Here is a 25,120-nt window from a genome sequence, read left to right as displayed (position 1 = left end):
CCACTTAAAAAGATGAGAGGCTAGGGATTAGGTCAATTTTCTAGCGATCATGATTCATCAGGAGAGTCAACCTTGGAGACGGAAACTGGTTAAATTATTTTGTGCGCGTTTTTAAAAATATATATATTTTTTACAATTAAATCGGCTGTGTCTGATGTGGGAATTTGATTAGATTACAAAAATACTATTTGAACCAGGCTGGATAGCTGCAGGCAGAGAGCATCGATAATGTTTCAGCGTGCACACTGGCATGCAGTTGCAGCGTCATTGTGCGAGCTGCTTAAATGAAGTTCGGTGACGGTGTAGCTAGCTGACTAGCTAGTCCGAAACCTAACGTAGCCACCTGCACCAGCCAGCGAATTCGCGTCCCGGCAACTGGAATTGGACATTAACAAACAAAACTGCCTAAAATATGCCCGTGTTTTCAGGTATGTTAACCCTATAACGTGACCACTTCCCTTGATAATACTTTTCCCGGAACTATTTATACACGTGTTTTAGTGATCATTATTGGAACGCTAGCAATTTAGCATCATAGGCCGACAAAAATAAACGATTCGGGAGTGTTCTCCGATTTTAAGAAAATACTAAATTAAAAACTAACCAACTATTTACAAGTTAACTAGCTAAACCAGATCCGTGTTGGTTTTGTGGACATAACTACCAAACGAAATAACTAATTTAGCCTACGGTATCTAGCTATTAACGTACTTATATTATGCTAACAAATTCCATCAGCATCACTAACTTCCTGCACTCACGTCAATATTTTGCTAACTACGTTAGCCTACTAACTGCTAAAACAGCCAGATAGACTCTGTGACAGTTCATATCTAGCTATGAAAACTCTGCTGCAACGTTTGCACGTTTTTTGGGGGGGACCAGATGTAGCTAAACAAGTACCTAGTCAAACGTTAGCCAATTGGTTACAGCTAAATTTAGGGTTTTTTTTTGTGTGATTCTTTTGCTAGCCAGGTAACTAATTAGCAAGACAGTTATGGTACTTAGTAAGAGAGTTTAGCTAGCTACAGGTTAGCTAGTATGCTAACGCTTTATCAGCACAGTAACGTTAGCCGCAGTGGTTCACTTGCTTATGTTCGACTAACGTTAACATTATGTATGTACTTAATGTTAAAACAGTGTAACTGAAAAAGGTTACATCACATCAAGGAAGCTTGCCAGCCTTCATTATCCCTAAAATCTAGATAGCTAGCGTTAGCATATACGGTGAGGGTGGACATGTCTATTTAGCAGGTGATCAAGACTAACATAACCAAAACATTCGACTCCTATTTCAAGCCATTCTCTGCATCACAAAGGTTATCACTATAACATATGATTGTGCTGTATCATTCATGACTTGACAAGACATGATGCATCAGAGATGCCCTCCACTCCCAGATGCCGGCTTGGTTTTCACACATACCTGTGTTTTGTTTCTCTTTTATTTACTCAGTGAATGTGAAATGGGGAAAAGAGAAGTTTGATGCAATAGAGCTGAACACAGAAGAACCTCCAATGGTCTTCAAGGCTCAGCTCTTTGCCTTGTCAGGGGTACAACCAGAGAGACAGAAGGTTATGGTCAAGGGAGGCACACTCAAGGTAAAGTTGCTGTCACGTTTTAGTTTACAATCAATGAATTTGGACCACAGGTAATCAATACATGAATTATTTCCAATAATACTTAATCATTTGTGTATATATTTTTAGGATGATGACTGGGGAAACATCAAATTGAAGAATGTAAGTATAGTCTGAGTTTGTTATGAAATAATAAAAAAATAAAAAGATGTCACACACTGGATAGCTTCAGTAAAATGTGTTGTTTTACAGGGTTAGCCATAATAGTATTGTAATGAAACAGCAGGGAGCAGGTCTCGAACCCTCGACCTTCTAGCCCGAGGTCCAGCGCGCTATCGACTGTGCCGCAAAAGCATGCTCGTGCGGCAGGGTCGATATCCGCGCTCATAAACCCAGGGTCGTTACACTACTCCCTCCTTTCAAAGAGCCAAGCACACGCACTGTCGTGGATGCAAGCTCCGATCCCACTTCTGACGCCAATGTAATGAAACAGCAGGGAGCAGGTCTCGAACCCTCGACCTTCTAGCCCGAGATCCGGCGCACTATCGACTGTGCCGCAAAAGCATGCTCGTGCTGCATGATCGATTTCTGCGCTTATAAACCCAGGGTCGTTACAGTATGGAGCAAATGAAATGTTATTGGTCGCATACACATTTAGCAGGTGTTATTGCAGGTGTAGAGAGAAATGTTTGTGTTCCTAGCTCCAACAGTGCAATTATATCAAACAATACACACATCTACACAGTAATAGACTGGAATGAGGAAATATTAGGGCGAGCCATATCAGATGGGTCAATAACAAATAAGGATTTCAAAATGCGCGGGGGGGTGGTGTGTTAAATGCTAGTTAAGTTCTTTCTACTTTCATTAGTTGTTGAAATATACAGTACCAGTCAAAGTTTGGACACCTACTCATTCAAGTTTTTTTTTATTTTTTTCAACTATTTTCTACATTGTAGATTAAATAACACATTGAATCATGTAGTAACCAAAAAAGTGTTAAACAAATCCAAAAATATTTGAGATTCTTCAAAGTAGCCACCCTTTGCCTTGATGACAGCTTTGCACACTCTTGGCATTCTCTCAACCAGCTTCACCTAGAATGCTTTTCCAACAGTGTTGAAGGAGTTCCCTCATATGCTGAGCTGCTTTTCCTTCACTCTGCTGTCCAACTCATCCTAACCCATCTCAATTGGGTTAAGGTCAGGTGATTGTGGAGGCCAGGTCATCTGATGCAGAATGCTGTGGTAGACATGCTGGTTAAGTGTGTTTTGAATTCTAAATAAATCAGACAGTGTCACCAGCAAAGCACTCCATCACACCACCTCCTCCTTGCTTCACGGTGGGAACCACACATGCAGAGATCATCCGTTCACCTACTCTGCGTCTCACGGTTGGAAACAAAAGTCTCAAATTTGGACTCATCAGACCAAAATAAGTTTTCCACCGGTCTAGTGTCCATTACTCATGTTTTCTAGCCCAAGCAAGTCTCTTCTTCTTATTGGTGACCTTTAGTGGAGGTTTCTTTGTAGCAATTCAAACATGAAGTCCTGGTTCATGCAGTGTCCTCTGAACAGTTGATGTTGAGATGTGTCTATTCCTTGAACTATGAAGCATTTATTTGGGCTACATTCTGAGGTGCAGTGAACTCCAATGTACTTATCCTCTGCAGCAGAGGTAACTCTGGGTCTTCCTTTCCTGTGGCGGTCCTCATGAGAGCCAGCTTCATCATAGCGCTTGATGGTTTTTGCGACTGCACTTGAAGAAAATTTCTAAGTTCTTGAAATGTTCCGTATTGACTGACCTTGATGTCTAAAGTAATGGACTGTCGTTTCTCTTTGCTTATTTGAGCTGTCTTTGCCATAATATGGACTTGGTCTTTTACCAAATAGGGCGATCTTCTGTATACCCACCCCTACCTTGTCACAACACAACTGATTGGCTCAAACGCATTACGAAGGAAAGAACTTCCATATATTAACTTTTAACAAGGCACACCTGTTAGTTGAAATGCATTCCAGGTGACTACCCCATGAAGCTGGTTGGGAGTGCCTAGAGTTAGCAAAGCTGTCATCAAGGCAAAGGGTTCTTACTTTGAAAAAATCTAAAATATTTTTGGATGTAACACTTCTTTGGTTACTACATCATTCCATATGGGTTATTTCATAGTTTTGTCTTCACTACAGAAAATAGTAAAAATAAAGAAACATTGAATGAGTAGGTGTGTCCAAACTTTTGACTGGTAGTGTACATACACAAGATTTAGTCACCGGAAATAAAAATCCATGCATTTGAATTTTGAATCATATTATTTCTCCATGAATGTCATTCGGTGTAACAATAATTGATTTTCTAATTATTTAGCAGTATTAGCATTCAGCTGTTTATAGATAGTAATTGTATCTCAACAAACATGTACTGCTTCGAAAATCAAAATTGCATCATAATTAATATCATACATTTTGGCCTTTCTGAACATTTTAGCACCCAAAATGTCATACTCAAAAGTGAAAAAAGCTGAACAATTTCAAAAAAATATTTTCTGTAATGGGCAAAAGATTGTTATTGTTTCCTCTGCTTGATTAAACAAAATTATGTAAATGACGTAGAGAAACTGCTTTACACTGTCTGACTGTGGCATCGTTATATCGAATGACATACTGTGAGATTCCACATGGGATGATCCTTAGACTGGCTCAGCAACAAAAATGTACTTCTAAAATGAGAGGCACTGGCAGTCAGTTTTAATCTGGTTTGTAAGGTAAATTGAGAAAAGTCATATGAGAACTCCTAATTAATATGACATGAAGGGAAAGGGGATACCTAAGTCAGTTGTACAACTGAATGCATTCAACTGAAATGTGTCTTCCGCATTTAACCCAACCTCTGAATCAGAGAGGTGCGGGGCGGCTGCCTTATAGCATTTTGATTGAATAACATTCTCTGCAAAATGTGATGAACTTGGATTGAAAATCGAATGAATAAAATCCTGGTTGACATTTTATCCTACTGACAAGACTGAGGATGATATGAAATAATGACACTCCATGTTTATCATTTGAAATGTTGGTTTAAAACTTAAATGCATAACTTTTTTTAAATAACTTTATATTTTCTCTTCACATTTGACTTTTATATGGCCTTGTAACCATCACTTTAAGTCAAGATACAAAATACCCAGTCTGGTGAACTCTCCCCGTTTTAGGTGGAGCCTTTGAGTTATCACCTCTTTGAGTTGTTTCCAGTCAGGGCTGCGTAGTTTTGAACTTCGATTGGTGGATGGCTCTGGCTCTGAGGTGACTGCTTTCACGTCAGAAAACTAGTAAAAGATCACATCGCTTCTGGCCACATGTCTGAGTTCTTCCCAACGTTTGTCTCCTGCAGCTCACCTCAATTTCATTCCCCACTGGATCAAGGACTTGTCCAATGAAAGGTTGGTCATCATACATCATGGTGTTCTACGGCTTGCAAGCGTCCCCCTTTGTCCTCCAAACACAACGATGGTCGTTATGGCCAATCGTTTTGTTTCATCCGACCAGAGGACACTTCTCCAAAAAGTATGATCTTTGTCCCCATGTGCAGTTGCAAACCGTAGTATGGCGGTTTTGGAGCAGTGGCTTCTTCCTTGCTGAGCGACCTTTCAGGTTATGTCGATTTATAGGACTCGTTTTATTGTGGATATAGATCATGTTGTATCTGTTTCCTCCAGCATCTTCACAAGGTCCTTTGCTGTTCTGGGATTGATTTGCACTTTTTGCACCAAAGTACGTTCATCTCTAGGAGACAGAACACGTCTCCTTCCTGAGCGGTATGACAGCTGCGTGGTCCCATGGTGTTTATACTTGTGTACTATTGTTTGTACAGATGAACGTGGTACCTTCAGGCGTTTGGAAATTGTTCACAAGGATGAACCAGACTTGTGGAGGTCTACAATTTCTTTTTCTGAAGTCTTAGCTGATTTCTTTTGATTTTCCCATGATGTCAAGCAAAGAGGCACTGAGTTTGAAGGTAGGACTTGAAATACATCCACCAATACGCCTCCAATTGACTCAAATGATGTCAATTAGCCTATCAGAAGCTTCTAAAGCCATGACATCATTTTCTGGAATTTTCCAAGCTGTTTAAAGGCACAGTCAACTTAGTGAATATAAAATTCTGACCCACTGTAATTGTGATACAGTGTATTATAAGTGAAATAATCTGTCTGTAAACAATTGTTGGAAAAATGACTTGTGCCATGCACAAAGTAGATGACCTAACCGACTTGCCAAAACTATAGTGTATGTAAACTTCCAACTTCAACTGTATGGTGGCCTGCTTTCTGCTCCCACCAAAATGGAAAGCCTGAACCTCTGTTTGCAATTTACATGCATAGTTTTCTGAAGTCCACGTGAACAACTACTTCATTGTCACCGATGATTTCCTTAAGATTTGGGCACTCAACTTGATGAAGCGGTGCTTGGCGAGCATGTCGAGTTTTTGATTCAGGCTTTTGTTCAGATCCTGCCATGTTCCTGTCTTTTGTTGTTTCCACAAAGGTTGTGAATGTCTTCTTCATTGCTGGTATTCTCTTTCATATTACTGCCATGTTGTATTTACCTAACTGTAAGGGCTTGTTGCTCAGGGTGCTCTTCAAGATTTTCACCATCCATGGAGTGAGGTTCATCACAGCATGCATCTGCCAAATTTTTTCCCAGTCACTTAACTGCATCACCACTAATACCTTGCTTTCCTGCTCAGATGCCACTCTACCCTAACTTGTGGATCTGTGTTCTTCCGGGCCCTGAACTTGCAGTCGTCTCTTTGTTGGATAGAGGCATCTATAAGGACAGATATTTCCTCGACATCATCAAAACTGTAGTGATAGAGCATGAATAAAATATTATGATAATTAAGTGCTTATGACTTGAATAGGTCACTTCACTAAAAAATGTTTTTACCATGCCATTACTTTTGTCTTTCACAATGTAATACATAAGATACATGTTACTAATGAAACATACAAATATATACACTACATTCCCTAAAAGCTTAAGAATAGAAAAACTGTCAGGCGGAGTAACGAATGACGTGGTATAACAGTTATACAGAATGACATAATAATAATAATAATAATGGAATAATAATTACTCTGTATGAAAAACAGTTAACTTATTCTACAGGAAATTGCTTGGCCACATATGGAAAATATATCATTAAGAAACTGTAGATCAAGGTAATTGTATCTCTCACATCAAATATGCCATTTTAAAATAAAACAACATTCTACATTTTTTTTTTAGGTATTTTACCGTATGCGCTGTGTGGGGTCCTTCTGGCTCTTCTTTCTTATGCAATATACGGTCGTGACTATCGCAAAGCATTATGGTCTGAAATGGCTCATGGATATCTGTTATATTGAATGAAATCCCAAAGTAGGGACCAAAGTTTTCAAGCATAAAAATGTAATGAAGTTTAGGATCCTCACCATTTTTTATTTTTCTATACAAGTGTTTACCAAACTTTTTATAGTCCCGTACCCCTTAAAACATTCAACCTCCAGCTGCATACCCCCTCTAGCACCAGGGTTAGTGCACTTTCAAATGTTGTTTTTTGCCATCATTGTCGGCCTACCACACACACACACTATATGATACAAAAATGTAAACATATGAGTGAGTTTTTGTCACAAACCTGCTCATGGGAAGTGACAAAGAGCTCTTATAGGACCAGGGCACCAATAATAATAATAATTTTGCTCTTTATTTAGCCATCTTACAGGCTACTCAGGCAAGGAAAAAAAACTCACCCGAATGTGTAGCCCCGTTGGAAAATATAAATGTACTGTTTGAAAATGTGAAGAGTTTAATTTAAAAAAATGTTTTTTTTAATGTGAATAATTTTATTTTGCATTGCGTACGAGTACCCCAGTTTGGGAATACCTTATCCATACAGATGCCCTCACAATTATGCCAGAGGAGTTTATTAGCTCTTTTGCTCCCTAAGTTCCTATTATTCGTAATGAGTACTCTTATAAGCTGATATATAGGGGAAGGTTACATCTTATAGTGCAGTGTTTATAAAAGTATTTTTACAATACCGAATAGAATATGTGGTATATCTGAAAAATATGTAGGATAGAATAGTATATGTACAGCAATAGTTAAATAGGATAGGCCTTGACTAGAATATAGTATATGCATATATGAATGCGGTAAAACGGTATGTAAACATTAAAGTGACAAAAGTGTTCCATGTTTATGTACAGAGGTCAGCAGCCTCTAGGGTGCAGGGTTGACTAAAGGTCAAGGTACGGTACTGGGGAGAGGCTGGCTAGTGGTGACTATTTAACAGTCTGATGGCCTTGCGGTAGAATCTGTTTTTCAGCCTGTCGGTCACAGCTTTGATGCACCTGTACTGACCTCGACTTCTGAATGGTAGCGGGGTGGCGGAGGTCCTTGATGATCTTCTTGGCCAGTTGTGCAGACCGCACCACCCTCTGGAGAGCCCTGCGGTTGCGGACGGTGATACAGCCTGACAGGATGCTCTCAATGTTGCATCTGTAAAAGTTTGTGGGTATTAGGGGCCAAGTCAAAATTTTCACCCTGCTGAGGTTGAAAAGGTGCTGTTGCACTGCCTTCACCATACTGTCTGTGTGGACCATTTCAGATTGTCAGGGATGTGTATGCCGAGGAACTTGAAGCTTTTCACCTTCTCACTGTGGCCTCGTCGATGTGGTTCGGGACGTGCTCCTTCCCCTGTCTCCTGAAGTCCACTATCAGCTCCTTCATTTTGTTGGGAACACAGGAGGGGGCTGTGCACAGCACCCTGTGTTGAGGATCAGTGTAGTGGAGGGGTTATTGCCTATCTTCACCACCTGGGGGCGGCCCGTCAAGAAATCCAGGACCCAGTTGTACAGGGCGAGGTTCAGACTCAGGGCCCTGAGCTTAATGATGAGGTTCGAGGGTACGATGGTGTTTAAGGCTGAGCTGTAATCAATGAACAGCATTCTTACATAGGTATTCCTCTTGTCCAAATGGGATAGGGCAGTGTGCCTTGCTCAAGGGCACATTGACTGATTCAAGAAAAATTATATTTTTTTCAGATTTGTTATCTGTAATTGCTATGACGATACCAATATCACTATTTTTTTCAATGGCAATCATGGAAACACGAAGCAGTCATAACTCTTTGGTCATTTAAAAATCTGCTGTATGTAAAATATTGTGTGTTATTGCTTGAAAAAATAAATATGTGACACTGGATGACGGCTGTTTGTTTCCAACATTATGGCTATTGTCCTAAAGAAGTCAAATCCGCTTCGCGTTTTGTTTCCTAGCCACGAGATTAGCGAGTATCGCGGTACAGGTGTCGCCCCGGCCCTACTATCGACGTCAGTATTGTGCAAAGTAGGCTATGATATATTGGCTGATTTCATTGTCATTTTAGTGGGATGGATTTAGGATGCATGTTATCCAACCTAATGCTGCTGGCGATTACCATCTCCAGTTATCCGATGGAATGCAATGTGACACTTTTTCTCCTCTCCCCTCTCCTCCCCAGGGGATGACTCTGTTGATGATGGGCTCAGCCGAGGCCCTGCCCGAGGAGCCTGCAGTCAGGCCCATGTTTGTTGAGGACATGACTGAAGACCAGCTGGCCTCAGCTGTGAGTTCATGTTCACTAGCTGGCTCTTTAATAGCTATTTCGAGTACTGTTTTCAAGCTGGCTCTCAGGGCCAGTGTCTAGTCCGTCTGGAACTGTATGATATGTTCAGGCTAATGCCTTCCACAGTAGTGCTATGAACGGCCACAGATATCTGTCATTTCTACTAGCCCTGATGGAAATTGAGACTGTACAATGTATGACTTAGTCGTTGGATGTGTTTGTTTTAACGGAATCGATGCTGCCTGGGTTTGCCAGCGCAGGCAGTCATAGAGAAACTAACCCAATTTTGCTTGTTGTCTGATCCGATGTGTAGATGGAGATGCCTTGTGGACTGACCAACCTGGGCAACACCTGCTATATGAACGCCACAGTGCAGTGTCTTCGCTCCGTGCCAGAGCTCAAAGGAGCCCTCGGAAGGTGGGCCCTTGATATTGCATTAACGCCAATCTGTTAAGATGCAATCAACGTTTGTTGGATCTATAGCGTTGATGATAAAATAGGTTTCTTATTCATTTGATATCTATGCAGTGATACAACTGAGAATTAGATCACACAGGCTTCGTTAGAGTTGGGACGATAAACTGAAAATTACAGACAACCACATAGCCTTCTTACCGATGGTCAGTGATTTTGTTACTCAACGTTCCTGCAGATTTTCGGGTTGTTCTAAAACCATTATTTGGTCAACAGTAATAGCCTGCCTATTCATTATGTTGATTCCTGTTATGAAAGTATCTGCCTGTCCCTGTTTGGCTGGCTTTGCTCTTACTTATTATCCCTCTGTCTCCCTCTACAGGTATACAGGTGCTCTGCGGTCCTCTGGGGCCAGTGTACCAGCCCAGTACATCACAGCAGGTCTGTCATTTCCCTTTTGTCTCTGTATGTTTAAAAAAATATATAAATCATTGTGCCACTGCCTTTTTTGTTATCTGCTAGTGTAGATGGTAATAGTAGGACTCGGTGAGTCAGGGCATGGTGCAGGCTACACCAGCGTTGTGGGCTACATACTATGAACTGCTTTGTATAAAAGAGGCGCCTGTTAAATGGCCATGTTAGAACTGCTAAATTACCATTGTATTCCCCCCAGCCCTCCGTGACCTCTACAAGATCATGGACAAGACCTCCTCCACCATACACCCCATCATCCTGCTGCAGTTTCTGCACTTGGCCTTCCCCCAGTTCGCTGAGAAGGGAGATCAGGGACAGTACCTCCAGCAGGTGAGACCATGGCCTCTGACTGGCACCAGTCACTCACTCACCATCAGAAGATGCCGCTTTGCGATCACTGCTTGGTACTGCACATCCTATACTCCAATGAACCACATTGATTGCTACGTTTTTAGTCGTTTTTTGTTGATACTAAAAGTGGTCTGAAGAGTAGAAATGAGCTTCATTTGTCAATTTCTGCCCCTCTCTAGGATGCCAACGAGTGCTGGTTGCAGATGATGAGGGTCCTTCAGCAGAAGTTGGAGCCACAAGACACAGATTCTCCCATGGAAGTATGTGTAAATGGAAGTATGTAAGCTATCAAGCTAGTTACAGATGTGAGTGTTGTCCTAACTTTCTCCTCCACCTCCAGACTGAGAGTGGAGCTGCCAAGAAGAACTTCATTGACCAGTATTTTGGAGTGGAGTTCGAAACCACGTATCCTGGCAGTCTGAACATCTGATACATTGAAGTTCAGATGAGTGCATGACCTATTAGGGAATGGAGAATGGCTTCCAAATTGTTATATTATTTCAACAAACCTTTGCTCTCTCCTTCCAAGAATAAGTCTCCTGTCTCTCTCTCAGTTCCTTCCTTAACCCCTCTCCACAGTATGAAATGTACAGAGTCTGAGGACGAGGAGCCAGCCAAAGGTAAAGAGAGCCAGCTCCAACTCAGCTGTTTCATCAACCAGGAGGTCAAGTACCTGGCCACTGGCCTCAGGCTGGTGAGTAGTACCACTGCAACTCACAATCACATGCACAGGAACACAGACACATGCACAGCCCGCACGCACACCGTGAGGTCTCCAATGTGGTCGGTCACCATGGCAACACTGATCTAATCCCCATCACGTGTCTCTTGTTTCTTTCTCTTCAGAGACTGCAGGAAGAAATCACCAAGCTGTCTCCGTCTTTGCAAAGAAATGCCCTGTACATAAAATCTGTAAGTTTGGCATGGGCCCCTAAGGTTTTTATAAACCACTGAGAGGGTGTGGCATTTGTTTTATTGTTATGTACTTTTTTAGTTGGTTGGTTCACTTGGTCTCCCTTTCTTCGTCTAGTCTAAAGTCAGCCGCCTCCCTGCCTACCTAACCATTCAGATGGTTCGATTTTTCTACAAAGAGAAGGAGTCTGTCAATGCAAAAGTCCTTAAGGTATGTAATCTGATGTTATAGGAATGTCCTCCTAATCGATGGGATTATCATCAGAATACTGTTGCAAGTGGAAGGAAGAATATTGTCTTGATTCTTTTCTTTCCCCCATTGACTTAATGTTCCAGGATGTAAAGTTCCCACTGATGCTGGATGTGTATGAGCTGTGTACCTCGGGGCTGCAGGAGAAGATGGTGGCCGTTAGGTCAAAGTTCAAGGAGATTGAGGACAAGAAGCTGGAGAAACAGTCGCAGAAGGTAGAAATGAATTGAATCGCTTGTCTACTTTGTCTGTTGCGAATCAGCTTTGAACTGCAAATGTATACTCTACGAAGTGGACCTAAACCTCCAAGAAATACGTTGCTCAGTGTTGTTCCCTGACCAAACAAAGTAATTCAGTGTGAACGAACATTAGTGTAGTCTGTTTAGCTTACATTGTTCCCTTTGTGCATCAAACAGGTGGAGAGGAAAGTGGGAGACGAGCCGAAAGAAGTGAAATACGAGCCCTTTTCATTCGCCGACGGTTGGTTTACTTTACATCATATGGATTTGTGGCCTGCCCCTACAAACAAGGCATCAGTCAGTCATTCACACACACACGTGTAAGGGGTAGGTTGTTACACACGGTAACTTAAGGAATATGTTTCTAAGCGTGTGCCTGTCTATTGCCTGCAGACCTGGGCTCTAACAACAGTGGCTACTACGACCTGCAGGGAGTGCTGACACACCAGGGCAGATCGAGCTCCTCCGGACACTACGTCGCCTGGGTCAAGAGGAAAGAAGGTGACCTCGATAGCATTAAGAAAAGAGTCTCTGCACACAAGTCGTTTAATGTGAAACGTTTTCAGTCACAGTAGACCTTCATCAAAGCATACAGCCAGACAATGAGTAGCTGTGTAAGAGGCCAGTCAGTCAGTGCAATCGACATGATTCATAGATGTCAGTCTGTTCCTTAAAGGGATAGTTCATCCAAATTACAAAATGGTATGTTGGTTTCCTTACCCTGTAAGCAGTCTATGGATAAGATGTGACAGCAATCCATGCTTTGTTTTAGTTTCTCTAGCGACGTTTTTTGGTTTTGCACTGTTACCAAATGCTAACGTTTTTGCATTTGTGGCACAAATTCCATTCACAGGGTGTCCGCGAGTCCTTAAAGTCTAAAAAAGTTAATTTATCTGATTTAAAGGCCTTAAGTCTTAATGTATTACATTCTGTTTTCACAGGTCGTAGATGACTACAGTGTTACCGTTATTGTGCCGCTGCTTAATTGTTGCCTCCATCCAAATAATAATCTAGGCCACTTTCAAGATCTTAGAGCAATCCATATGCACGTCGTGTGTGTGTGCACGTCATGTGTGTGTGTGTGCACGTCGTGTGTGTGTGTGTGTGCACGTCGTGTGTGTGTGTGTGTGCACGTCGTGTGTGTGTGTGTGTGTGTGCGCACGTCGTGTGTGTGTGTGCGCACGTCGTGTGTGTGTGTGCGCACGTCGTGTGTGTGTGTGCGCACGTCGTGTGTGTGTGTGTGTGCGCACGTCGTGTGTGTGTGTGTGCGCACGTCGTGTGTGTGTGTGTGTGCGCACGTCGTGTGTGTGTGTGTGCGCACGTCGTGTGTGTGTGTGTGTGCGCACGTCGTGTGTGTGTGTGCGCACGTCGTGTGTGTGTGAACGTTGTGTGTGTGCACGTCGTGTGTGTGTGCGTGCATGTCGAGTGCTAGACAGGCCGTTGCCAGGGGAGAGAGCAAAGTAACCTATACAATTTGATAGACATCAACACTCACTAGAGCCCGGACGATAACTTGAAAATTATCGACACCTGACATTGCCCTCTTAAGCAATTTTGCTTATGTGAGTAATTTCGGTGGTTAGTCTACACAATATTCCTGCAGCTTTTTTGGGTCCTAAAACCATTATTTTGTCAGGTTAATGTCCATATTTCGCTGATGGCTCTCACCCCCTTTCCCCCCTTTGCACACGGAGTGAAGGGAGAGATGCATTCTGATAAGAGCTAGCATAGCCTACTGACTAGGGATGTGAGAAATGTAAAACATTTCTTCATGTTTAAACTGCAATTTTTTTTAAATTGTTAAAACGATCATAGAAATGAAATCATAAAATGACGAACTCACAATTCCGAGATTATCCTGCGTATGACCGATAGATTGAACTGCATTGCTCCCTATCACAGTCCTGGCTACCTACCAGATTGTGCTCGCTTTACTGCTGTCCACCACCGACTCAGCAACAATGGTAGTTAATGCCTTTGCGTTTTGAGTTCCCACTTCCTCAAGTGGTAAATAGTGCTACATAGAGCCATGGCTACATGGAACTCTATTCCACATCGGGTAACTGATGCAGCAGTAGAATCAGATTTTTTTTTAAACAGATACAAATACACCTTACGGAACAGCGGGGACTGTGAAGAGACACACACACAGAAGTATAGTCGTGGCCTGAGGGGGCACACTTAATGTTTTGTGAAAAGTGTTATCAAATGTAATGTCATATTTTTATTGTATATAACTGCTTTAATGTTGCTGGAACCCAGGATCCTTAATAAATACAAAAAGGCCCCTTAGTTCCAGTGAAGGGATATTTTAATCCTACAGCATACAATGACATTCTAGACGATTATGTGCTTCCAACTTTGTGGCAGTAGTTTGGGGAAGGCCCTTTCCTGTTTCAGCATAACAATGCCCCATGCACAAAGTGAGGTCCATACAGAAATGGTTTGTCAAGATTGGTGTGGATGAACTTGACTAGCCTGCACAGAGCCCTGCCCTCAACCCCATCGAACACTTTTGGGATGAATTGGAACACCAACTGAGAGCCAGGCCTAAATTACCCCACATCAGTGCCCGACTTCACTCATGCTATTGTGGCTGAATGGAAGCAAGTCCCTGCAGCAGTGTTCCAACATCTTGTGGAAAGCCTTCTCAGAAGAGTGCAGGCTGTTATAGCAGCAAAGGGGGGACCAACTCCATGTTAATGCCCATGATTTTAGAATGTGATGTTCGATGAGCAGGTACCCACATACTTTAGGTCATGTAGTGTATGTGACTTTGTTGAGCTTAATCTATTTGAGATACTTTTGGATGATTTGGGCATGATGCAGTGAAAACTGCTAATATCGGTCCCATGACTTGAATGGGATTCATACCACAAAGGCTAAAACGTTAGCATGTAGAAAGTGCCAGGGAAACTAAATCAAAGCATGGATTTCTGTGTTATACCTTGTCTATAGACTGCTTACAGGGTAAGTAAACCAACATGTAATTTGGGTGAACTATCCCTATAAAGGAATAGTTAATCTCAGTCAGTTCAACACAACCAGAGGGTGTGGGATATGGACCCAGATACGTGTAGACCACTTGAGGTCTGAACACATTGATTTTGGGGATCTATCCCTTAAACTAAGGCTTAGGGATATGACGTAGCCACATAGCAGCCGGACGAACGGCCGATATTGCAGATGAGCGCAATACAACATGATGCACTCGAGTATATGCGTATGTACACTTTCTGCTGCAACGTGGTAGCTGCGGGACCAAAACATCAAAAGTTTAGCCTCGCGTTTCATGCTCTTATTTGTCGTGGAAGTCTACCCGATATTGCTGTTTACCTTGTGCATTGCAGACTACATGAGTGATACAAACGACTGTATTAATTAACATACATTTTTATCGAGGTTCAGGTGAATAATATAATTCATGTTTTTCCCATCATAGATGAGTGGGTGAAGTTTGACGACGACAAGGTAAGCGTGGTATCTCCAGAAGATATACTGAGGCTGTCCGGTGGAGGAGACTGGCATATAGCCTACGTTCTACTATACGGACCAAGACGACTGGAAATACTTGAAGAGCAACAGTAACCAACCTTAACACAAATAAAATCTAGCCAACCTACACACACATGCCATTTCCAAGCACTGTCTACTCTGTGTGGATGTGCAATAAATTCTGGGTGTCTACAAAAATGGATTACCTTTATTTTTTACTCTTTGACACATGCTTGTAAACCCATCCAGCATCAACATGACGTAGTTTATCTATCAAAGCAAGGTTTTAAATGGTTTATTATAAGAGCCAGGCCATCTCTGGACTGGATCCTTGAGAGGTTTTGCTAGATTTAGTTCTGCAGTTTCATTAATTAAATGTTTTATAAACATTGTATATTTTTTTTAAAGCCTTGAACAAGGTGCTTATGTCATAACTAATCCGCTTGTACAGAAAAGTCTTTGGCCAAGCAACATTGTTTTAAGGTGTCTTGAGATGCATTTTATTTGAAGGGAAGGTTCAGGGTATTGGAGAACCCCCCCCCCCCCCCCGCATACGAGCAGTTCAACATCTCTGCTGTGAAACTATAACGCTTCACTGTACATGCAGTCATTATCCTGCCAACTACGATGTGTAAGAATATGACGGTCTCTCTGTAATAAGTTGACATTGCTTTTCATAAATGGTCAAAGTAAACCGTTTTGATTCATTTAAAGGGGGAACTGTGTGATTGCTACATCAATTTTTTTTACGCCATGAGCTCAACTTTATCAGAACCCAAATGATAATTTTACTCCATTGTGAACATGCTTAAATGATCAGTCCTTGCATCCATAGTTATGGGGGTGTCAAGTGCTAGTTAAAATACATTTGGGAGGGGTTGAGGTGCCCCATTTGTGTTATGAATCTAAATGCCCTTCCTGTATGGCTAGAAGACATTACAATAAAGTATACCGTGTCTTGAGGGGTCGAAGTAGAGCATTTATTTAGAAAAAAGATTTATTGAAGATTCTAGAGGACAAAATTACAGTTCATGTCCCTTGAGCATAACTACAGACCAACATAAGGAAAGCCTTGACAAGTCAGGGAGGGAGGGGTACATTAAAAGAGGAATAGATGGGTGGAATGATCTATGTCTCATTGAGGATGTCTGCGATCTTGGGGAAGCCAGCAGCGTTGAGGGCTGTAACCAGGCTCTCAACAGTGGCTTGTGTCCCCTCGCGGTCCTGCCAGGCCACCAGCAGCAGCTTGGCCTGCATGTCCACATCCTCGCTGTCTGTCTCAATCTCCCGGATCTCTGCGGCCTTTATCTCCAGCTGGCCAGCCAGGGTCTTCCACTGGGCACCCAGCTTGGCTGCTATCTCATCCATCTGCTGGTTGGACACCAGCTTGTTCTGCATGCTCGGACCTGGGGGCACACAAAATGAAGGAATTAATCAGGTGATGATTTTGTAAAATCAAAAAGATATTAGAAAATATTTTACAACTAACTCATATCTAGATGATATAGACTTCAGTCTTATGAAATTAGAACGCACTGTCGTTGCTCTCCTTGAGTAGGGTGTCACTGTTGTCTTCATCGTCTTCCTCCCCAGTCTTTATCTCCTCAGACGGAAGGTCCTTCTGTGAAGACGGGGAAAAGGGATCAATCAAGAGTGAGGTGGAGACATGGACGCCAAGATGACCACCTAAGTCGTCATGAAATTTTTGAGTAGCCATGGTTCCAGACAAGACTTCTCACCGGCAGCTCCTTGGCCAGTTTGATGACCATGCTCTCTAGGTAGTCGGCCAGGCTCTTGAACTGCTGGTTGGTAGGCTGGAAGAAGTGAGGACTCCTCCTGGACAGCAGACGCAGGGCTCGCCATCCATAGTTAGAGTTATGAACCACCCTACATGACACGGAGGGTGGAGGTTAGTTGAAGAATATCGCACCAGAACACTTCTCATGGCAGGATCTTTCTTTACGCCATTGGTTAGGTCTTTAGGCAATCATCAGTTCCAAATCATTTGCATACTTGTATTCATTTTCCACCATGTTGGCTGGGTCTGCCTGTTCAATGGCCTCTTCAAAGAAATCCTCCAGAGAAGGCATAAACTCCCTGTCGAAAAGACATTTACATTATGTAGGGTCAACAAACAGTTGACTGAAAAAAATAAATAATTTTGAACCGGGTGAACAACAAGCAAGTTATACACAAAAACCTTTCATGTAGGTATGTGATCTTTGTAAATTTGACCAGCTGCACAGTGACGCATGATCATTCACCTGCTCTCGGACTGACAAGCCGCCATATTGTCGTGGTTCAGATTCCAAAGTCTCGTGAGTTCATCACTGCAAGAAAAGAAACGCGTGTGTTTTGGCAAAGCCATGTGCAAGAGAAGCTGAGTCACTCGTTAAGACTTTTCATTAATACTCCCAAATGTGAGGGCTAGACATTGTCAATCATCCTACTGGGCATATAAACCGTCCTAAACCAATTATGGTTTTGGAGAACACATGACTAGGCTGTCCCAGTTATCACTGCCATACAGAGGACAGGTTAGAATTGCTACTTACTTCCCCATGAAGACCTTCCTGTCAGGGCCTTTACCCAGGAAATCTTCTGGAGCTTGTCTTTTCCTCGTGGGTCTCTTGGGTTTGTCATCTACTGGTCTGGGGGGGGGGTACATTTGTATCGTCATGAGGTTAACGCTGTATATATTCCTTATTTGAATGTATGATATGAGTTTTCAATTTGTACTTTGTCTTGACAATGAATCTTTTTTACAACATAGGATTCCATACCGGTCCTTCACAAAGCTCGGACATCCCTCATTTTTCCACGAGTTCCAGTTCTCCTCTGTGTTTAAGACATGCTGTCAAAATATAAGAGAGGACTTTAAAACGGTCATCGTCATCAATAACTCTTTACCGGTCTCACCTTGGCTTGTCAAACAGTTGGCCACGTGTTGTGATGTTACTCAGAAAACGTTTGAACGAGCAGGAATTACAAAGATGTCCGGAACACCCGAATATTCAGACTAGTCTTACCTCGACCATGGTGGCAAACTTGTCTCCATCAGGTGGGATCTCTTTGAGAAGCTACATGGAAACAAGTTAGACAGGATAGTACAACATGCCCAACAATGTGCCATCTCCGGACTAGAGAGAAAGAGGAAAAAAAAACACACAGACCTGGTACACCAGTTTGGTGGTCTCCTCCATCCACAAACACTGGTCATCATTCAGGATACAACTGGAGCTGTGGCAACAGACAAATAGTTAGGCAAACCAGCAGTCAAAGCGTATTATGGATTTTACTATGACGTACGTCTTCTGCCAGACAAACTGCCATAGGGTATGACGGAGTGGCACGGGGGTCATCTTTTTGGGCCATCTCACCTTTTGAACTTGACCTGTCCCTTGAGGTACTGGAACAGGACAAGGTACTGCAGGAGGATGTGTCGTCGGAAGTTACTGTCACTGAGCTGCAGGTCCATTAGCTAGATGGTCAAAAAGAGACTCGGCGTATGAGGGGATCCGTTTAAACAAGTCGAGGCACAGAATTGCACATAATGACGACTTATTTGGGACGCAAGGTGATTTTGTCGACCAAGTGACTCTGCACTCTCACTGCAATGTAGTCAATCTCAAACACCCAGGCATAGATCTATTCTATTCTTTTATGATTAGGAGGGTGAGATATGCAACCTTCTCGCTGGTGAGGAACTTGGCAAAGTAGACGTGGTCTCCTCCCGCTGTCCTCAGCTCCTCCAGCTTCCTCTTCGAAGCCTGCATGTCGTCCAGCTTGAAGCTCTTAAACACCGCCAACGTCTCATCTGAATACTACAGACAACATACAGAACATTTCCATGAACTCAAACATATTTTCACGGTCTTCTCGAAAGGAACAAACCTGGTCAGTGTGTTTTGAACAAGAAACATTTTAAAGCAAAGTGTCATACTTTTAGTCAGATAAAAAAACTTTTTTTTTTCTACAATTATTTTAGAAGGAAAGGTTAGATGGCAGAAGAGTCACCTTGAGGAAAGTAATCCAGGAGAACTTTTCGTAACACTGAACAGGGTTTCTAAAGTAGTCCTGCAGGGTCCAGAACTTCCTGTATAGGTTGTAGTCGATGGGGATGGAACTACGAACAAAGGGAGCAATGTCATAGGTGGAAACCTGTTTAAGCAAGCTGCTGTTCAACAAAAGTTGCCGGCATAGGGCTCTGTGTAATAGCTATGTTCATGATGATTCCAAGCATTGTGATAGATAGAACAAGGACTCATGTTGCTAACCAAGGTGCAGGTGCACCAGGTTCCTCATCTCCCATCTCCCCCTCCTCTACCTCCATCCCATCCTCTTTTTCCTCTGTGGGCTGTAGAATACAGCACAGAGTTAGTGGTGAGGGTTAATTCATCGTTAACACATTCAACAGCACACATACAATATCTATAATATCATTCAACAGCTCACACGCTATACAGTATCTGTAATCCTTAGAACGAGGCCTTACCCTTTGACCGAGAGTGCTTTCCTGCTCGTTTTTGTTGAACACTGTGATGTTGTCGAGATTAAACTGGCTCTGCAAGTTCAGACCTGAAACACACAGAGGAACACATAAAAGAACACAAGGGTGTCCACATCCACGATTAAACGCAAATTAGCTTCGTTCCTGTAGTGATCTGAGATCCATGTAATCCTCTCACCTGATTTCTCCGACAGGGGGAAGAGACGAGCCAGGAACAGCTGGATCCGCCCACAGAAGACGGTGTTCTGAGACTTGGACAACCTCCTCAAAAGATCTGCAGGTTCAGAAGGTGTTTCATGATGGAATATCTGCACATATCAAGGGAACAACAAACAAACAAACAAACTTTGTGACTTTATCCTCACCATTACACATCCTTAACAGGTAGTTCTTCCCAGCAGTGTAGAAGGAGTTCTGGAAGTGAGAGGAGAAAGTATTATTGGCGTTACTTCCTCAATACCCAAAGGAAAGATCTTCTGGAGTTACATTGAAGGTACTTTTAAAAACGGCGCAGAGAAACGCAGACTAAGCTACTCACAGACTTCCAGGTGGAGACATTCTCTTCAACAAAGGAGAAGATCTTATCACACTGGTCAAGCGGTAGACAGTCCAGAATATCCCCCAAAAGTAGGAAAGGAGTAGTGGCGGAGCAGATACCTGCATGGACAAGGGACTTTACTACACAATTACTACATCATTTCTGGTCCGACATGTATATCAATTAAATACTAAGGAGGTAGAACAGAGGTAGATGTAACGATGCTATGAAGTGACGCTCAGCCTCACTGAGCCTGCTGCTTACCTTCAGTGACTCCATCAATGCTGAGATAGATGAGAGACAGGAAGTCATCGACAAGTGCTTTCTTTTCCACCTGTAGAAGAAAAGGAGAGAAAGGGAGAATGTTACTTGACTCCAGCTATAGCTCTCACTAATTATTCGTAAAGCATATTGAGCATAAACATGACCACATACTAGCAGTATACCTATATTAACTGTAGAAACCAAGCAAGATACAAAATGGATAAGGCAAAATCCAAACATTATATAGACACCGTTAATGACAACGTACATCAGCATCAGAAACTGTGGAATTTTTTTAAAAGGACATTGGCCCAAAAACTCCCCATAAAGTAAAATCCTGCAGTATTGGCCTGGATATTGATGTTTTATGTTATGACCAGGCAAAGGTTGCAAATTATTTTACCACTTTTTTTTTACCACCATAGCCTCATCTCTGTTTAAGAAGTCACCCACCTGATCTGGACACTATGGCCAGCCTTTCATTAACAACTTTTACCATAGCAAAGGTATCAGAAATGGTTTGTTTGAGCTTTGCATGGTAACAGAGGACAAAGTTTCCAATCGACAATGCTTAATGAGCACAAACAAATCAACTGGGCTGGATCACCTTCCTGCAAGATTCATAAAGGATAGTGCTTGTGTCACTGCTAAAATGATAACACATATTGTGAACCTTTCTATTAGTAGTGGTACATTTCCCAAGGATCTCAAAACAGCCCGGGTGGTTCCACTCCACAAGAAGAGCAGTAGAACATATGTAGGAAACTACAGGCCGGTGTCTATCCTCAGCACCTTATCCAAAGTTGTTGAGAGATTAGTTTTTAATCAACTTGAGGGATACCTTTTTGAGCAAAAACTTCTTTATGAACTACAATCTGGCTTTAGAACAGCTCATTCCACTGATACTTGCATTATCCACCTTTTTGACCACATTAAGCAGGAAAGTGAGAAGGGGAACTATACAGGTTAGACTTGCAGAAAGCTTTTGATACTGTGGACCGTGATATTCTCCTGATGAAACTGAAATGCATGGGTCTAAACTATGTAGCAGGGAATTGGTTTGGGTCTTATCTAACCAACAGAACACAAGTATGTAATGTTGGTGATGTTCTGTCAGAGGCCAAAGAAATATCCTGTGGAGTACTGCAAGGATCCATTTTAGGGCCTCTCTTATTTCTTATATACGTTAATGATATGCCAGATACAGTAAAGTGCAAACTCTTGCTTTATGCTGATGATTCAGCCATACTGGTATCAGGGAAGGATGTAAACTCAACAACAAAAAAGTCCCCTTTTCAGGACCCTGTCTTTCAAAGATAATTTGTAAAATTCCAAATAACTTCAGATCTTCATTGTAAAGGGTTTAAACACTGTTTCCCATGCTTGTTCAACGAACCATAAACAATTAATGAACATGCACCTGTGGAATGGTCGTTAAGACACTAACAGCTTACAGACGGTAAACAATTAAGGTCACAGTTATGAAAACTTAGGACACTAAAAGAGGCCTTTCTACTGACTCTGAAAAACGCCCAAAAGAAAGATGCCCAGGGTCCCTGGTCATCTGCGTGAACGTGCCTTAGGCATGCTGCAAGGAGGCATGAGGACTGCAGATGTGGCCAGGGCAATAAATTGCAATGTCCGTACTGTGAGACGCCTAAGACAGTGCTACAGGGAGACAGGACGACAGCTGATCGTCCTCAGTGGCAGACAACGTGTAACAACACCTGCACAGGATCGGTACATCCGAACATCACACCCGCGGGACAGGTACAGGATGGCAACAACAACGGCCCAAGTTACACCAGGAACGCACAATCCCTCCATCAGTGCTCAGACTGTCTGCAATAGGCTGAGAGGTGCTGGACTGAGGGCTTGCAGGCCTGTTGTAAGGCAGGTCCTCAGCAGACATTACCGGCAACAACGTCACCGTCGCTGGACCAGACAGGACTGGCAAAAAGTTATCTTCACTGACGAGTCGCGGTTTTGTCTCATCAGGGGTGATGGTCGGATTCACGTTTATCGTTGAAGGAATGAGCGTTACACCGAGGCCTGTACTCTGGAGCGGGATCGATTTGGAGGTGGAGGGTCCGTCATGGCGGTGTGTCACAGCATCATCGGACTGAGCTTGTTGTCATCGCAGGCAATCTCAACACTGTGCGTTATAGGGAAGACATCCTCCTCCCTCATGTGGTACCCTTCCTGCAGGCTCATCCTGACATGACCCTCCAGCATGACAATGCCACCAGCCATACTGCTCGTTCTGTGCTTGATTTCCTGCAAGACAGGAATGTCAGTGTTCTGCCATGGCCAGCGAAGAGCCCAGATCTCAATCCCATTGAGTACATCTAGGACCTGTTGGATCAGAGGGTGAGTGCTAGGGCCATTCCCCCCCAAAATGTCCAGGAACTTGCAGGTGCCTTGGTGGAAGATTGGGGTAACATCTCACAGCAAGAACTGGCAAATCTGGCGCAGTCCATGAGGAGGAGATGCACTGCAGTACTTAATGCAGCTGGTGGCCACACCAGATACAGACTGTTACTTTTTATTTGGACCCCCCTTTGTTAAGGGACATATTATTCAATTTCTGTTAGTCACATGACTGTGGAACTTGTTCAGTTTGTGTCTCAGTTGTTGAATCTTATGTTCATACAAATATTTACACGTTAAGTTTGCTGAAAATAAACGCAGTTGACAGTGAGAGGACGTATGTTTTTTTGCTGAGTTTAGTTTACATAGAGGAGACCCTGAGTAAGGAATTGCATTTTGTTAGAGATGGTTTGTCTGACAACGAATTGTCACTACATTTGGGATAAACGTAGATTTCCTAGGACTGACAGGGCAACGGTAAACTGTGCAGGCAAGGAGATTGAATCTAAAACAAGTGCATCTTGGTGTCCCTAGATCAATCCCTTTCTGGAGACCTGATTGCTGCTCAAATTGTTTCTAAAATAGAAAATATATTGAAATGTTTATATCGTAACACTAGATACTTTAACATTAACGTTAAGAAACTGCTTGTCTCAACCTCTATTCCGTGTCATTTTGATTATGCCTTCTCTGCTTGGTCTAGTGGGCTATCAAAAAAGCTGAAAAAGAGAATGCAGGTCATGCAAAATAATGTTATCAGGTATATGCTGAATGTAGGACCCACATAGGGGTACAGGAGTTCTGGAAGATGGGCGTGTTGTCTTTGGCGTCCAGAGTGGACCAACTTAAACTTAAGCATATGTTTGACATCTTAAAATGATCGCGCCCCAGGTTATATGAAAAACCACATTGATATGGTCTATTTTGACCAAATAAGTTTTACTATTTTATTTTATACAGTTTTGCTGCAGTTACAATACCAGATCTAGTGTTATGTCTTGTAAAATCCCAATAGTAAACAGTTCCGCGAGGAGCACGTTTTTCCATACAGGCATTTGTCTATGGAATAGCCTTCCCTTGGAGATCAATAGTAAAAAGCAACATTTTCATTTGGACAAGGTTGTTTAAGTAAGTGAAATCACTCCACTGCCGGTCAGGTGTATTTATTTGAAGGATAGGTATGATGGGCAATTAATAGATTGTTTTAATGTGAAATGAATATGGTTTATTTTCAAGGTTGGGGAGAAGCGCAGTGAATAGTGACACTTTTTTGGATGTCTATATACATTTATGTAATTTTGTCTCGTCTTTTAAATCATTATGTTTTATTGATTTCACCATCGAGGACCACTTTGGAAGAAAACATTTTAATTAATACTTTCAAGTCATATCCTCTAGGTCCACATTGTGCATTTTGTTGTATATGTCTGTTGACCCAAATAAATTCAATATACTATAGATAAAATACACTTTCAACTTACAATCTGCTCCTCCAGGACCTGCCTTAGAGCTTGGTCAAGGGTGGTCTTCTTCTCTGTCTCACTGTGGAGAGACAAGTAGGCAGGCGCGGTCATGAGGTGGGCAGAAGAGGCATAGCCTAAAGATCATTTAATTAATATAGTCCGTTAGCTAGCTAACGTTTGTATTTACTTAACGTACTTTCCAGTGATCTGGTTGAATGCGTTTATCAAAGGTTTGCTGGTTTTGTTGTCCAACGCACTTCTGGTTGCGGCCTAGGTGAGATGTATAACAAATCAACAAAGAATACTAGTTTAGTTTTCTTGAGACTACACATAATCTGCCAACGTTATCTAGCTAGCTAGCTAACGCGTGGCTAATGTAATGAATCATGCTCGGCTTGCAAAGTTATTGTAAGCGTTTCTAAAAAAATATGTGATAAACAATTTAATTTAAGCATAGAAGAGATTCTGAAATACACCATATTGAAGACAAGTTCTTACAGTAAATGTATCTTTTGCATCGTTGAAGTTGAATAAGATCGGAGGAGACATAGCTATTTCCTCACAATAAGCGTGACCCCGACGGAAGTTTTAGATCCGGTTCAAATGGGATGC

At 42.3% G+C, this 25,120-nt stretch overlaps 2 protein-coding genes across 2 annotated transcripts; one reads left to right on the top strand and one right to left on the bottom strand.

Annotated features, from left to right (window-relative positions):
* The first annotated feature begins 243 nt into the window (after positions 1-243).
* LOC139376187 (ubiquitin carboxyl-terminal hydrolase 14-like) lies at positions 244-16,331 on the top strand. Its single transcript, XM_071118465.1, has 16 exons — positions 244-428; positions 1,457-1,602; positions 1,711-1,743; positions 9,124-9,228; positions 9,542-9,645; positions 10,025-10,083; positions 10,316-10,446; positions 10,647-10,727; positions 10,808-10,872; positions 11,047-11,161; positions 11,314-11,379; positions 11,498-11,590; positions 11,716-11,844; positions 12,046-12,109; positions 12,262-12,369; positions 15,311-16,331. Exons 1-16 carry the CDS (start codon positions 413-415, stop codon positions 15,454-15,456), a joined length of 1,461 nt encoding a protein of 486 aa, XP_070974566.1. The 5' UTR covers positions 244-412; the 3' UTR covers positions 15,457-16,331.
* On the bottom strand, positions 16,322-25,109 carry LOC139376186 (THO complex 1). The gene is made up of 21 exons (XM_071118464.1): positions 25,007-25,109; positions 24,705-24,778; positions 24,527-24,587; positions 20,676-20,745; positions 20,412-20,530; positions 20,239-20,287; positions 20,052-20,147; positions 19,859-19,941; positions 19,641-19,720; positions 19,381-19,489; positions 19,053-19,187; positions 18,744-18,844; positions 18,537-18,603; positions 18,393-18,443; positions 18,147-18,217; positions 17,919-18,014; positions 17,628-17,693; positions 17,377-17,460; positions 17,103-17,250; positions 16,900-16,984; positions 16,322-16,769 (listed from the first exon to the last, which is right to left on the bottom strand). The coding sequence occupies exons 1-21, from the start codon at positions 25,055-25,057 to the stop codon at positions 16,492-16,494; spliced, it is 1,974 nt and encodes a 657-aa protein (XP_070974565.1). The 5' UTR covers positions 25,058-25,109; the 3' UTR covers positions 16,322-16,491.
* Between the last annotated feature and the right edge of the window lie 11 nt (positions 25,110-25,120).

This window comes from Oncorhynchus clarkii, chromosome 20 (genome assembly GCF_045791955.1).
Source record: "Oncorhynchus clarkii lewisi isolate Uvic-CL-2024 chromosome 20, UVic_Ocla_1.0, whole genome shotgun sequence".
Lineage (NCBI taxonomy): Eukaryota > Metazoa > Chordata > Actinopteri > Salmoniformes > Salmonidae > Oncorhynchus > Oncorhynchus clarkii.
Note: the sequence above shows the minus strand (reverse complement) of the source record. Positions and strands in the feature narration are given on the sequence as shown.